Source organism: Lathamus discolor, chromosome 3 (assembly GCF_037157495.1).
Source record: "Lathamus discolor isolate bLatDis1 chromosome 3, bLatDis1.hap1, whole genome shotgun sequence".
NCBI classification, from domain to species: domain Eukaryota; kingdom Metazoa; phylum Chordata; class Aves; order Psittaciformes; family Psittacidae; genus Lathamus; species Lathamus discolor.
In genome coordinates, this window is record NC_088886.1 from 44,322,969 (window position 1) to 44,337,665 (window position 14,697).

Sequence of the window (14,697 nt, forward strand, 5' to 3'; positions counted from 1 at the left end):
GCAGCCTAAGATAAGGCATTTGTATAAAAATGGCTGTCTTGAGTATTGATTGGTGAGATGGAACATGTGTAAACTACACTTTGCAAGAAAAACGAGGAGCTTTTGCATTGTCTTTATTAAAAATGTATACGAAAAGATACTTGCATTTTCCACCCCGATTCTGATCCTTATTGCACTGCACATAGTCACAGCTGTAAATCTCATCAGACCTCTAAGATGGTCAGTATAGGCCATACTGTATTCAGATTTCAGACCAAATTTTCTCTTAATCCATGTAGTCTCCATTTGAAATCAGATTTTGTCCAACTTAGGTTCTGGTGGTCTTGTCAGAATAAAATTTTTAATCTGTTTATCCAGATCTTAAAGAAATAGATTGAGAAATGATCATAATCCGAGCAAGTGAATTTGCAAATTCATATATAAGCCTATTAATGCTTTTTTGCTAGATTCTTTGTGTAGCAACTTTTTTCACAAATTATTTTGAGTTTTTCTCTCAACAGAGGATCCCAAGCTTTAAAGTTCTTCAATACACACCAATTGAAATGCCAGCTGCAGAGACATCCTGACTGCGCTAATGTGAAACAGTGGAAAGGTGGACCTGTGAAGATTGATCCCCTGGCTTTGGTACAAGCTATTGAAAGATACCTTGTAGTTAGAGGTATATATATTCATATATATTTTACTTTTCCTCTACAGTCGCATGTGTTTTGCTTCTTGGGAAAGTCAGTACTGTCAGTGGTGTAGAGTCTGTTTAAAAAACAAACAAACAAAAAACCCCTAACAAACAAACAAAAAAACCCACCCAAACCCCAACAAAAACCAACCAAACAAGAAAAAACCCCAAACCAAAAAAACTGTGAGGATTCTACTGAAGACACATGGGGGATGCCTTTAATTGTATCTTGCTCACAGGTGGGGAAGATTAGAATCTTTTTCTGACCCGAACTTTTTCTCCTGTTGTAAACAATTCAATGTAATTACTAACAGAAGTATTATCTGGATTTGTCAGATTGGCTATAACTTGGCATTTTTGATGCCAGATGTTGATACTGAAATTTGTACTAACATATCTGAACTTCTTTTTTTTTTTTTTTTTACTGATGTGTTTTGGAACCGTATGAAACAGTGGAGTTTATAAAATTCAAAGTACAAAAGTGTTGCTACTTTTAATGTGAAAACAAATGAGGATATCTTTCTTCTCTTTCGTCTTAGGCTATGGAAGAGTAAGAGAAGATGATGAAGATAGTGATGATGATGGATCAGATGAAGAAATTGATGAATCTTTGGTAAGTTTTTACAGTGGGTATAAGAGGAGGGAACAGTGTGAGGAGAGGATTAAAGAAAAACCAGCAATGATTTTCCTAACTAGTGTGGCTTTTTTTTTGTTCAGGCTGCTCAATTCTTAAATTCAGGGAATGTGAGACACAGACTGCAATTTTACATTGGAGATCACTTGCTGCCATACAATATGACTGTGTATCAAGCAGTGAGGCAGTACAGCTTGCAAGCTGAGGAGGAGAGAGAGTCTACAGATGATGAAAGCAACCCATTAGGAAGAGCTGGGATTTGGACAAAAACACATACTATTTGGTAAGTTGGCTAGAGAAATCAGGGGGCAACTTCTCAACTTCTCTAGTTCCCTAGATGTGTGTATCTGAAGGAAATTGGAATACACCTGTCTCCCTGCCTCTGCCCCCGGGGGAAAAAACCCCACAAAACAACTCCAAAAAACCCCCAAAAAACAAACAAAAAACCAACCAACCAAAAAAACCCCAAAACCAAACCCAAACAAAAACCCCAAACCAACAAACCACCACACTGTAGCTTTGAGTTTCCTGATGTGCTTGAGATACTTGAATCTTAGTAAGAATTCATTTCTAGCTACTGATGTTTGTTCTAGTTCATGAGTGAAGCTGTTGAACAAGAAATGGCAAGTTTTAAATGGCACCTGCTAGATGGAGGCAAATTGTGTTTAGTGTTAGGTAACTAACTACAAACAATAGAGACAATTTCTGCAGTCTGCAAATAGTGGTTAAACTTCATGCTGGTTTTTGTAGTTGGTTGCTGTGCAGGTATATGCATTCTGTGACCATATTTTGGAAGGAGCAGTATTGACCTATGACTGGGCCAAATGTTTTAACGTTCCAGCAGTGTCTTTTTCTTGCTAATATTTAAATGTGTTATTCAAAAGCAAAACCAAGAACAAACCACTTTTTTTTTCTTTTCTTTCCTTTTTTTTTTTTTTCCTTTCTTCTCTATACCTTCTGCTTCTCTTCCAGTTCATGGAGCCGGAGGGTCCCCATTTTTTCTCCCCCATGACATGCTTTGCTTGTGAAGGCAAAGGCTGGATCATACCTAAATGCATTGTTCTTGTCTTTCTGCTTTTAACTGTCATTCAAGTAAAAATCTGGTAATAAAAGAACTAACACTTTTATAACTGCTTTTGTTTCCATGTGAGTATTTCACAAATATGTTTTTTAACTTTTAATTGCTTTTTAGGTATAAACCTGTGCGGGAGGATGAAGATGGTAATAAGGACTGTGTTGGTGGTAAAAGAGGAAGAGCACAAACTGCTCCCACAAAAACCTCCCCTAGAAATTCTAAAAAACATGATGAATTGTGGCATGGTGAGTATGTTGGATGGGCAGAAAGAATGTTTAGAGATATTGCAGTGTTTCTTTTAAAGCAGGCACAGTGTAAGAAAACTAAGCGTGTGTGTGTGTATATATATATATATATGTATAAAATGTGTATTAAAGCTAAAAAGATACTTACTTTAATTGTCTAAGGTGGTGTAGTTGAGTGAATGCTATGACTACCTAGGCTCTTGATAATTAAGTAATTAAATCTTGGGAAAGACTTCTAGTTGATTTGTTTTGATAAAATACTCTTTTTTTTTTTTTTTTTTTTAATTTCTTACTAGATGGTGTATGCCCTTCGGTGTTAAATCCCCTTGAAGTTTACCTCATATCTACTCCACCTGAAAACATAACATTTGAAGATCCCTCATTAGATGTTATTCTCCTTTTGAGAGTTTTACACGCTATCAGTCGATACTGGTATTACTTGTATGATGTGAGTAGAGCACTTCTTAAATAATTTTCATAACTGATAGACAACTCTATCCTGAAACTCCTTAAAAAATAGCTTTCTTCACCTGTCTACTGCCCCCACCAAGACAGAATAATGCAAATACTATTATCTTCCCTACCTAGTTCTCTAAATTCTAGTAAGCTGAAGGCTTTTAATTCTTCTAGTCAATCACGTTTCCTCTGTAGTGCGTTAAACAAATTTTCCATGCTTTTTCCTGCCTTAAGTGCAAAGAGCAGCATTATTCCAGGAAAGAAAATTAGTAGTAAAAATCTACTCAAGTCTTTCTTTCAATGCTTAGGCTCTGGCCAAATTAACAATGCTAGTTTCTTTTCCTTGTTGCAAGCAAATTAGAAGCACTAAGAAACCCCTCTTAACAAAGACTTGCTATTTCTTCCAGCGTTTGTTTAACTAGAAATACGTTGTTTTTATGTAATAATACAGAATGCAATCTGCAAGGAGATAATTCCAACCTCAGAGTTTATCAACAGTAAACTGACAGCAAAAGCAAACAGGCAGCTTCAGGATCCTTTGGTAATTATGACAGGAAACATACCAACTTGGCTGACAGAACTTGGGAAAACATGGTATGAATGACTTACTGTATGGTATTTCTAATTTGAGTTCAGTAGGCTTCCTGGCTATGCAGCCTAGGTGCATCATACGCTGTAAGGCTTTTGAAAGTGCTAGGGGAGATTAAAATGTAGTCACAGAAGTCTTGCTAAGTTACGTAGTAACACTTGAATGAATGTTTACACATACATTGCATACTTGAAGCAAAATAGGAGGGGATAGACTAGTTACAAAGTTTGGTTTGCTTCTTACAGGAGTTTCTGAGAAATTTGAGGTTTCCTCGTTGAAATCCTAGTACTTGATTACTCAATTTTTTTGGTTTTTTTTTTCCCTTAAACTTCTTAGTGGCATTTTGGTCTGGATTTTTTTTTGTGGCTTCTTCTTATATTAAGCTTCATCTCTAGACTTCTTGCTTGTAAGCATTGTAACTAAACTAAAATGTGTTCTGAAAGTCTTCCTGTGGAGGCTGCTTTCACCACTGTATAATAAAACATTCATTTTGTGCATACTGTATTTCTACTTTAAGCTAAACTGTAGTCACAGATGCAAGTTGGAACCTAGCTAACTAATCCAACGCTCTTTACAGCCCATTTTTCTTTCCATTTGATACCCGTCAAATGCTGTTTTATGTAACTGCCTTTGATCGTGATCGAGCCATGCAAAGACTACTGGATACTAATCCAGAAATCAATCAATCAGATTCTCAGGATAGCAGAGTGGCACCACGGCTGGACAGGAAAAAAGTAGGTATATCTTGTTTAAAAACTGAATGAATGATCTGTTTATTTTTGTTTTGTCTTTAAGAATATCACTGTGAGGAAGATTCATATGAAACTTGAATATAACCAATACTCAGGTTTTGGTAGTGTACTGATGAAGGGGAGGTTTGTTTTTTTTTTTATTTAAAAGCCTGGGAGTAGAAAGCACATTGTCTTCTAGGTGTCTGCCACAAGGTGGCAGAAGGGGCTAAAGGATGTACTACACTGCTTTCTCATAGTCTGCTTAATTTTTAATTGGAGTCTTTACATAATTTCTGAAACTGTATTCAGAGAGTGAATTTCTAAGTTTTAGGTAATATTAATAACATTTCCACGTATTATCTTGTAAATCTGTTTTGCTTTTATAGTTTCAGAGGAATTCAAGTAATAGGATTTAGACCGTTAAGTGTTACCTGAATAAACAAAAACATTGTTCTTGCCTTCTGGAAGAGTATTAAACCTCCTGTCACAACATAATAAAACTAAGCTGTGACAGTTTTAAATTGAGGGAGTCTTGGGTGTCTGCCTGGAGTCTGGAGAGATGTTATCTTAAACTAAAGTCTGCTGCATAGTCTTGAATACCTTGGTGGGGGGGGGGAATGGGGGGGATGGGGAAGACAGGAGAATCTAATTCAGCTAGAATATAGCTTCCACCATGAAGGAATCCCAGTGATATTGTGAGGTTTTTTGTATGTGTACGTTTCGGTTTGGTCTGGGTTTTTTTTTTGGGGGGGGGGGGGGCGGTATTTGTTTTGGTGTTTTTGAAACCTGCCATTTTCCCTACTAGAGAATCTGCAAGGGCAGGGTATAAGAATATTCCTTTAGGTTGCTGAAGTTTGGCACCTTTAATCTGTTTTCTTCTCAATGTACAGTATGTAACATCACATGATAACGCTTCTCTGTTATGTGTTATGTGTTATAGTCCTACTGCCAGATTCTTGGCAAGAGTAGTACCTAATAGTTATACAAATATAAAACATTCAGGTTTTTTTGTATTGAACATTCTAATTCTATCATGTTTTCATATAGAAGCAAGATTTTATCAAAGTATAACCTTACAATTTGTTTAACTGTGGAACTGTTATAGCATGGGTGGAGAAACTTGCATAACTGATTTTTTTCCTGTTGTAACTGCCTTGGGAGCTTACAGACATAATTTCACTACTTAAAACTTCTCTAATGTGTAGCGCACTGTGAACAGAGATGAGCTGTTGAAACAGGCAGAATCTGTGATGCAAGATCTGGGCAGTTCGAGAGCCATGTTGGAAATCCAGTATGAGAATGAAGTAAGTAATATCAGTGCAGTCTAATTTAAGTCCCTTTTGCTGAAGATTAATAGAAAAATGCTACACCTTTCCTAGACTGACTCGGTCAGACACTTGGTCCTTCAAATTTCTGGTGCCACAAAGTTTTGTCTATTAATTATCCCTAATACACTTGGTTGTGATTTTTAGTTGCTAGGACAAGCTCTTTCTGATCTGAATTTCACAGTCAGTCTTATTCTGCAGACCGGATTTTTTTTTCTACCTCTAAGCAAATGCTGTGTGCATTTCCTCTATAATATGATCATTAGGTGGTTAATACTTTTTATTCCACTATTACTCTCTCTCTTATGTGGTATTTCCAAGTTGTCTCAGTCATATTATAAATGTTGGCATAGTTAAGTTCTCTAGATGCTTTTAGCAATCTGCTTAATAGCCAATATTGTATTGTATTTCTCAGACTGAATAAAGATTTTGATAATTCGAACTGACCTAATGGACTCTATTTATCTCATTCTCTCATCTTCCCCACATCCATTCTCCTTCCCCCTGAAGGTTGGCACAGGCCTAGGCCCCACGCTAGAGTTCTATGCACTTGTATCTCAGGAACTACAGAGAGCAGACTTAGGCCTTTGGAGGGGCGAAGAAGTGACTTTAGCCAATCCAAAAGGTAAATGTTTTACTACCTAAACTATCAATAGCGATCTAATACTGAACTGATTTTAAGTTGACTTTAATTATGTGAATGGCTTTGAAAGAGCATTTGAGTTTGTGGTCAGGTAATACTCCTCATGACAGCGTTTAATTATCTTTGTGTATGTATTGAACTTTTTTCATTTCTTCCTCAACAGGAAGCCAGGAAGGTACCAAGTACATCCATAACCTTCAAGGCCTTTTTGCCCTTCCTTTTGGTAGAACAGCCAAGCCAGCTCACATTGCAAAAGTTAAAATGAAGTTCCGCTTTCTGGGGAAGTTAATGGCCAAGGCAATCATGGATTTTAGACTGGTGAGAATAAAATGGAAAATGTGTTTCTGAAGGGTTAAATGAAAATGTTAGGTCTGAGGGAAAAAAAAAACATTAAGATGTGCATGGAGTTATTTTGGGCTCTAGCAGCTTGGGGGAGAGGGGGAATGCAGCTGAAGTTTTGAGGGGAAAAAGGTAGTACATGTTGAAGATTTGTTACAGTGGCTTATTAAACCATAGTGAAAAAAGAAAGAGCCATTGCCTGCCATGTGTTGCAATCTTTCTCCAATCTTCTTTCAAGATTGTCTTGGACATACTATTCTGGCTGCTAGCTTAGTGATTACTCTAAGGTATATGCACTAGGGTTTTCTTAACTGCAAATTTCTCAGGTAAAAACACTCAGGCATGTGGTTTTGTTGTGTGCCAGAACTATGAATTGGTAAATAAATTCTAGACCTAGTCAAGAGATAAAATAGCTGAAGATACAGTTTTGAAAGACAGTTCAATACCAAACAATGTTTACATTTGAATTTCCAGGTGGACCTTCCTCTTGGACTCCCTTTTTATAAATGGATGCTACGACAGGAAACTTCCTTGACATCACATGACTTGTTCAGTATTGATCCAGTAGTAGCCAAATCAATATATCACCTTGAAGATATTGTAAGACAAAAGAAAAGACTTGAACAGGACAAAACACAGGTGGGAAAGTAACCCTAAGAATGGAAGAGTATTTCTACACACACATTTGGATTTTATTAAGTAGCCATAATTCAGTGTGCAATAGTGCTTAATACTGATAATAATAGTCAATGACTTAATTCTAATAAAGGAGTAGTTTTATTAAATCATTGGTTAGTAATTACAATATCGTCTTTTTGTAACGTAGACTCTAACAATGGAAACTTATTATGAGATTCTTCTGTATGATTAAACACAGGCTAGAAATGTCTAAAACTGCCAGATGTTTGCTGAAGGTAACTTCTTTTTGGTTCACTTTGAAAAGCTAACCAAACTGATCAGAGGAAAAAATCTATCCTTGATTTCTTTTTCTTTTTTTACATTCAAAAGGCTTGACTTTTTTATTAGTTGGTTTAGACAAATTTCCAGGTATTCTTAAAAAGTGGCTTTTGTGTTGGTGTTTTTTTTCCCCACCCTCCTAACCTCCACCCCCACTGAAGAGCTGTATGCAGAACTGATGTAAAACTGACTTCATATGTCAGTGTGCAGGTTCTTTTATAGATGCAGAGAAGTCCTAATTTTTCATGATTTCGCTCATAGCCTTAAATAGCATTGCTGACTGTTGCAGAGTAGTGATAAAAGGTCTTTGGCATGCGCATTCTTGCTATGATCTGTTAATAAGTAGTAGGTAGCAATAACCTGATCTATACTCTTAACACATCTTTGTTACTAGTAAAGCTGTTGCAAGCGTGTGGACCCTTGTTCCTCTTCACCTCACTGTCTCTTTCTCGTTGGTCACCCCTTTTAATTTCCTAACAAGAGTTTGAAAAACCTGAAACCCAGTGAATGAAAGCTAAAAAATGTCAGTATGCATGCCAAATATGAATGCAATTAAGTACTCTAAAGAAAAAACACAGCCAAAAGCCTTAGCATATCACACATCATCTCTTACAGTAGTATTTTCTAAATCAGCAAAATGCAAGAGGTAACTCTAAAAGGAGAAAAGTGTATTACATTCTTTCAACTTTATCCATTAGGATAGTTTGTCTTGGTTTACTGGTATGAAAAATGTAGAAGAAAAGCAAGGAGTACTGTAACAGTAAAAAAAAAAAAAATAGTAATTTTTGTAATTGAAATTTTTACTTAATCCAAACTGTTTAAAAAGTCATAACTTTTGAAAAAGTCAGTGTGAATGAATTGTTCTCACTGGTTTTCATTTCCATTTTTTTAGACCAAAGAAAGTCTGCAGTATGCATTGGAGGCTCTGACTATGAACGGCTGCTCAGTGGAAGATCTAGGGCTGGACTTCACACTTCCTGGGTTCCCTAATATAGAACTGAAGAAAGGGGGAAAAGATACACCTGTCACCATCCACAATTTAGAGGAGTATCTCAGAGTATGTTAAAGCAAAGCTAGGACTAAAATTTCTTTATTCTTCCTCATGTTGCTCCCCAGTAGTTTGTTTCCATATATATTTCAGTTCATTCTTGTGTGCTCGGCACAGCAGTAGTTTTCCTACTGACTCCTTCTCTTCTGTACTAGTTTATTACTACAGAAAAACCTGTTTGAATCCTAGTCAGTGCATGTGACTTGAAAATTTGATAGTACAAAAAAGTTGGTATATCCATTATGAAATAAGTAATCAGAAGGATGGATAGTGCTTTTTTGGTTTATTGTGGATAAAAAGTGTTGTAGTAACTGGAGTAATTTGAGCTGCGGGCTGTGGACTTTAAGAATCATTTAACAAGTTGCCACATCTGGGTATGATAATGAATGTGTTTGCAATAGTGATTTAGCACCTGCTGCTCATGCTTCAATGGGCTTTGAACTGTTAGACTGAAATTGTTGCAGCTAGAAAGCATCAGCTTGGTTGTGAGGCAAAGAGCAGTAGTTATTTTTCTTTGTTCTTGTTTTGTTTTGTTTTTTAAACCCAAACACAACACAAACTCCACACACAAACAAAACCCCAAACCATAAAAAAAAATAAAATAGGTAAAGGAGCAGTTAACAAAATGGTGCTATAATAAGGTGACGGTACACAAACATATTGATATCTTCCAATGTTAGAAGGGACATAAAACATAGAAAAGCAGAAGGGTGATACTGCTGGACTAAGGCAGCAAACTGTTTCTGCATAATGAAGTGCTAATAGGTAAAAAACAGCCTGGAAGAGAGATGGGGAAAGGCAGGAAGAATGCGGTATTATCACTGGAGTTGTGAGTGTGGTAGAGGTAAGAATGATTGATTGCATCATGAAAAACCCATTATTCCAAATCCTAATAATGCATTTTCTGGCAAATTAGTCTGCTGCCAGTTTAATTCTGAGGACTGTTAAGATTTTCAAGTACTGATAAGACACAGATCTGATGCTTTGGTAGAAATGATTCAGTAAGGGGTGTATAAGCTCCTGCGTATAAACTGAGAACTTTGCAAAATTATTCCATAATCCTTACAACTGAAAATTTAGCAGTTACTGTTGATCTTCCATGCCCCACATACTCAGTTTTCATATCTCTTATTTGTTGAATGCATATTCTACTAGTCCAGAATTACTTAATCAAACATATTTGGGTATAAAGCTATTTGCATACTTGCAGAAGGGCAGTGCTAATGACCGTAGCTTCTTAGAAACAGCATCTGCAGACTGGGGAAAGCTGAGCAAGGTTGCTTTCAAGTCTGAGAGCAAGCTGTATGAAAATAAGGGTATTTTTTTCTTCTAGGTAACACGTATCTGGTGTCTCATATTCAGGGAAAGGCATGCAGACGTCTTTGGTGTCCTGTAGTTGTCCTGTCACAGACTTTAGCATTTTAAAGGGAAAGCAGATCACTACAGAAAATTTGCTCTCTGCTTTTTTCTAAACAGCTTTAGGAACTATTTTCTTGAAAGGACACTTGTGAGGTTTTTAATCTTTATATTCCAGCTTATAGAGGAATCCAGATCCCAGTAATTGGCACTACAGACTTGATGTCAAGGAAATAGAAAAGATTTTGGAGAGAGAACTTGTGTCATCTGTCTCATAAGTATGATAAATTGTGATTTAGAAACAGTATATTTAATATATCAGCTAGCCTGTACAGTTCCCTGTGGGTTAGCTGCCCTGCTCTTGAAAATATCATTTTCATTGAAATCTTGTGCATGGGTTACCACTGAAGGTAGTTTAAGAAGTTAGAATATCCTACTGGTACTTCATGCCTCTCCTGCAGTCATGTCATTCTACCCTCCACTTCCCTTACTGCCCCAAGGACAGTTCCCACAGGAGCTGCTTCTATCAGAAAGTAGAACTACTTCAGCTACCAGTATAGTGAAAGACTTTATTCTTCGCACACATCACCTCCCCCTGCTGTTTTTCCCCTGTACTGTAAAGAAAGAGGCCAACTTGCGTGTTCTGAATTGGTGGACAAAAAGTTTCTGGAGTGCAGCTTTTTGCCTAGTAAATTTGATCTCCTCTTTGAATCCACAAGAATACAGTGCAGCTTAATTTTGCACATGCTCCTGGTCATAAAAAGTAACGACAATTTGAAGTAAGCAACTCTGCTGTTACAATAGCCATAGAATATTCTACGTTACAGAACAGCCTTCTGTGCTGCTGGTTCTTACTAGCTTCCTTTTCAGTATTGCAACCTGATGTGTGAAAGTAGGGGTATGTACTTTACCTGAAATTCAGTGCCTGACCTTTTTCTAGGAAAGGTCAACGGATCCTAATAGGCTTTCTGAACACAGAGCTTTCTGGAACAATTAACCCTTCAGTTACTGGGACAGGGTTAAAGACTTGCTTCAGGAATTCAGCTGAATTCAGCATCAGTGAGGTTTTTAATCATGCTCAGATGCATCCTTAGAAATCTTAGAAGCTTACCTGGAATGCTGAAAAGAGCTTTTAATACATTTAAAAACTACTAGTCATGTGTTGACAACGCATCGGCATTACTTTCTTGCCAGACTTGAGGGTATTCAAGCCAAGTGTAATTATCAGTAGCACAAACTGACAAGATGCATTTGTCATGGAATAATATATTTCTTAATTTAGTGGAGAAATACTGGCTGCAGGAGTTCTAAAAGAAATTTGGTCTTGTTTTTGTCATGCCCACTTCCTCCCTCCCCACACTGACGGTGATTAATGTTTCCGTATGTGCTGTCCACTTTGGAAGGTGAATTTGGTCCTGAGGGGGTAACTGCAGAACAAAACCAAATCAATGACGACAACAAATCCCCCACAAAAAGTCTAAACTACTATTTTGCATTAGGATTCTTAACCAAATCCTAGAAACATGAAATGAAGTTATTTATCCCCCTCCCCCATAAAGCTGCTTAATAAAGCAAAAAGACTAAAGTTAGGTTTTGTAACTATACGTTAGAAAAGGGACCTCTGTTTCTAGGGGGGAAGCTAATATAATACTGCCAATGATGCTATAAGGATTTGTTTCAGTTGCTGAATTTCAAATATCTGCGTACAGTAGGAACATCTAACTTAGGCTTCTAAAAATATCTATTAAATGTTTGAATTTGTTTTAAAATATCTTGATAAATAGGTTCAGTTTAACCAGCTATTCTGTACTCCATGTATTAACCTTGGTTTGTCAAAAATCAAGTATGTTGTTTAAATTCTGCATTAATTGTATGCTTAGGGTATTCTAAATATGTTGTACTAATTTTCAGTGATAGACTACATGAGAAAGTTGTAAAGAAAAAACTCAGCAAATTCTATGTTGCATTGCAGCAGCACAGCACTTGTACACAGTAGTTTGAGGTTATGAATTAAGGCAGAATGAGGCAATGCCATAGAACACCTCCATGAATCAAAGTTCAAACTCTGCCACAACTACAGTGAGCATATGGGTAGGCTTCTATAGAGTTTTCTTTTGCAGCTGTAGTTTTTTCGACAGTAGTGATCATTATACATGTCATTAAAATGACTGTATTTTTTTTCCATTTGCTGCAGTTGGTTATATTTTGGGCACTAAATGAAGGTGTTGCCAGACAGTTTGACTCATTCAGAGATGGATTTGAATCAGTCTTTCCCCTCAGTCATCTTCAATACTTCTATCCTGAGGAGGTTGGTAAATGTGTCTTTACTGATACTTTTATAACCTTATATGTATGGACAGTCTGAACCTAGGTGTGTACTGGATGCAGTGCATTTGTGAGTCCGATTACATAAGATTTCTGATGCATGTTAGCGCAACGTTGGTGTCCTTTAGATCACATACGTAAAGTTTTCAGTGGTGGTCATTTATCTGATGCTTTTATTATGAACAGCTCCATTCTCTTTAAAATTGAGTGTATCCAGCTTTTCTGAGCAAAGTGCTTAAATGTATATATTCAGGTGCTTTATATTGGTACGGATACTTTAATTCCTTGTTTTGCAGTACTTCTTAACAGCTACTGAAAAAATCCAAAACAAAACAAACCCAAACAAACCCAGGACAGTGGTGCTATTTTTCTGTCAACTTGTTGTTTGATATGATTTGATGCTTGCATCTGCTTGGAAATCTAAAAATATGGACACTAGTCTATTGCTAATCTGCTAATGTGGTTAATCAGATTTAAGGCATAGGAGCAGCATGAGATATTTATATCTTTTCCTTGATAAATATTTGTCATTACTCTACCACATAAGATACTAAATGTGTATGCAAAGACAAATTTGGCAAATGAGGTTGTCACTGGGATGAAGCTATTGCATTCAAAGAATCTGGGAGGATTGGTTAGGGTGACTAAGGTTATTTTGCAGCCGGTGATTCCAGAAAGCAGAATGCTGGACAATACTTTTTCTGCCTCAAGTTCAAAAAGGGAAAACTTAATTCCATGTTTTTTAATTTTATAGCTAGAGCAGCTTCTGTGTGGCAGTAAAACAGACACTTGGGATGCAAAGACTTTAATGGAATGTTGCAGGCCAGATCATGGTTATACACATGACAGGTAATATGGTGTTGATCTTGTTAAAACTTACGTATTAGCATTAGAGAATACATATTTAAATAATACTGATACACTGTTATTCAAGCTAAAGGAATTATGACATTCATTTGAAAATATTCATTCTGCAATGAATACTAATCTGATGCAATTATCTTCACCATAAACAAAATAATAATAGTTTACCTTTTTCTCCTCTTTAGTCGAGCAGTGAAGTATCTCTTTGAAATTTTGAGCAGCTTTGATAGTGAGCAGCAGAGACTGTTTCTTCAGTTTGTGACGGGTAGCCCCAGACTGCCTGTAGGAGGTAGGTTTTGTTTATTACATATTACTATATGTGAAATAAGTACTATTAATGCATTTCAGAATAAGTGGGTTATTTTAGTATAGGGAAAAAATTACTTGTGTATTCTAGATGCTCATACTTGCTTGACATTTCTAGTTTCAGAAGTGGTTGGCTAGACTTCAGGTAGAATTCTCATTAACTTTGCATTATTCATATGACACTTCATTCAGTTGACTGTTCAGGTTTAATTTATGTTACCATATGACCTATTGAAGGGCAAAGCATAGTTCAAAATGTAAAAAAAAAAAAAAAAAAAAAAACAAACCAAAACCCAAACAGCAGCAAAACAAAACCCAACCCTTTCCCCCTCTTCCCCCCCTCCCCCCCAAAAACAAACAAAAGAAACCAAACCCAAAACAAAAACCCCAAACAAAAAACTAACCCTGTAATATGGTGTTCATTGGCTAGAGGTGTATCAAATTATGACAACAAACGAAATGTTGCATTGCTACCCAGAAACAATAATCTCCTTTCTAGAAAGGAGACTATACTAGTATAATGATGAACTTTTAATTTCTCTCCCTTTTGAATTTCAGAAATTAGGTGAAATGAAGTGAGGAAAACTGAGGAATTTGCTGTCTTTGCTAGGGACCATTATAGAATACACATTTTGCTGTAAGCTCAGCTAAATATTTTGCAAGTAAACCCAGAATTTATGCGTATGATCCACTACTTGTGTTCTTCGGGGTTTGGGAGAAAAAGCTGAAAAAGAATTTTTTTTTTTTCTTTTGGAGTGGGGGAGACATTGTGCAGACAGAGCTGAGGGTCTGGAGTAAAATAAATAAGGTACCAGTCATAGATAACTTCTGGGAATCTTGGAAAATGTGTTTGAATCCAACAGACTTTTAAAAAGCCTGCTGTTTAGAAGAGGGTTTTTTACACATACAGAACACAAGAGTAAAATGTAAGTAGATGTATCTTGCTGATCTGTTTGGGGTATTTTTAATTCCTCTTGGAAAACTAGTCTACAGGCAGGACTTAAGGTATTTGTTTTACCTTTCTACATGGCCTTATAACGCCATATTCTGAACTTGAAAAATGGAGCTGTCAGTTATGAGATGCATGCTTCTGTCATTGGTTAGATGTCTACAGTGTTTCTGTGTGCTTTC

At 36.5% G+C, this 14,697-nt stretch overlaps 1 protein-coding gene across 6 annotated transcripts in view; it reads left to right on the forward strand.

Annotated features, from left to right (window-relative positions):
- TRIP12 (thyroid hormone receptor interactor 12) overlaps positions 1 to 14,697 on the forward strand; it is a 79,890-nt gene that overhangs the window by 63,737 nt on the left and 1,456 nt on the right. For 4 of the 6 annotated variants that reach the window (XM_065674949.1, XM_065674952.1, XM_065674953.1 and 1 more), the window contains 15 exons: positions 486 to 658; positions 1,213 to 1,286; positions 1,391 to 1,590; positions 2,500 to 2,627; positions 2,924 to 3,075; positions 3,535 to 3,677; positions 4,250 to 4,406; positions 5,609 to 5,707; positions 6,239 to 6,353; positions 6,535 to 6,689; positions 7,185 to 7,349; positions 8,560 to 8,724; positions 12,266 to 12,379; positions 13,151 to 13,245; positions 13,446 to 13,549. In XM_065674949.1, coding sequence (XP_065531021.1) covers positions 486 to 658; positions 1,213 to 1,286; positions 1,391 to 1,590; positions 2,500 to 2,627; positions 2,924 to 3,075; positions 3,535 to 3,677; positions 4,250 to 4,406; positions 5,609 to 5,707; positions 6,239 to 6,353; positions 6,535 to 6,689; positions 7,185 to 7,349; positions 8,560 to 8,724; positions 12,266 to 12,379; positions 13,151 to 13,245; positions 13,446 to 13,549 — 2,039 coding nt within the window. The remainder of the gene's footprint in view (positions 1 to 485; positions 659 to 1,212; positions 1,287 to 1,390; positions 1,591 to 2,499; positions 2,628 to 2,923; positions 3,076 to 3,534; positions 3,678 to 4,249; positions 4,407 to 5,608; positions 5,708 to 6,238; positions 6,354 to 6,534; positions 6,690 to 7,184; positions 7,350 to 8,559; positions 8,725 to 12,265; positions 12,380 to 13,150; positions 13,246 to 13,445; positions 13,550 to 14,697) is intronic. The other 2 variants (XM_065674951.1, XM_065674955.1) reach the window with 1 other exon arrangement.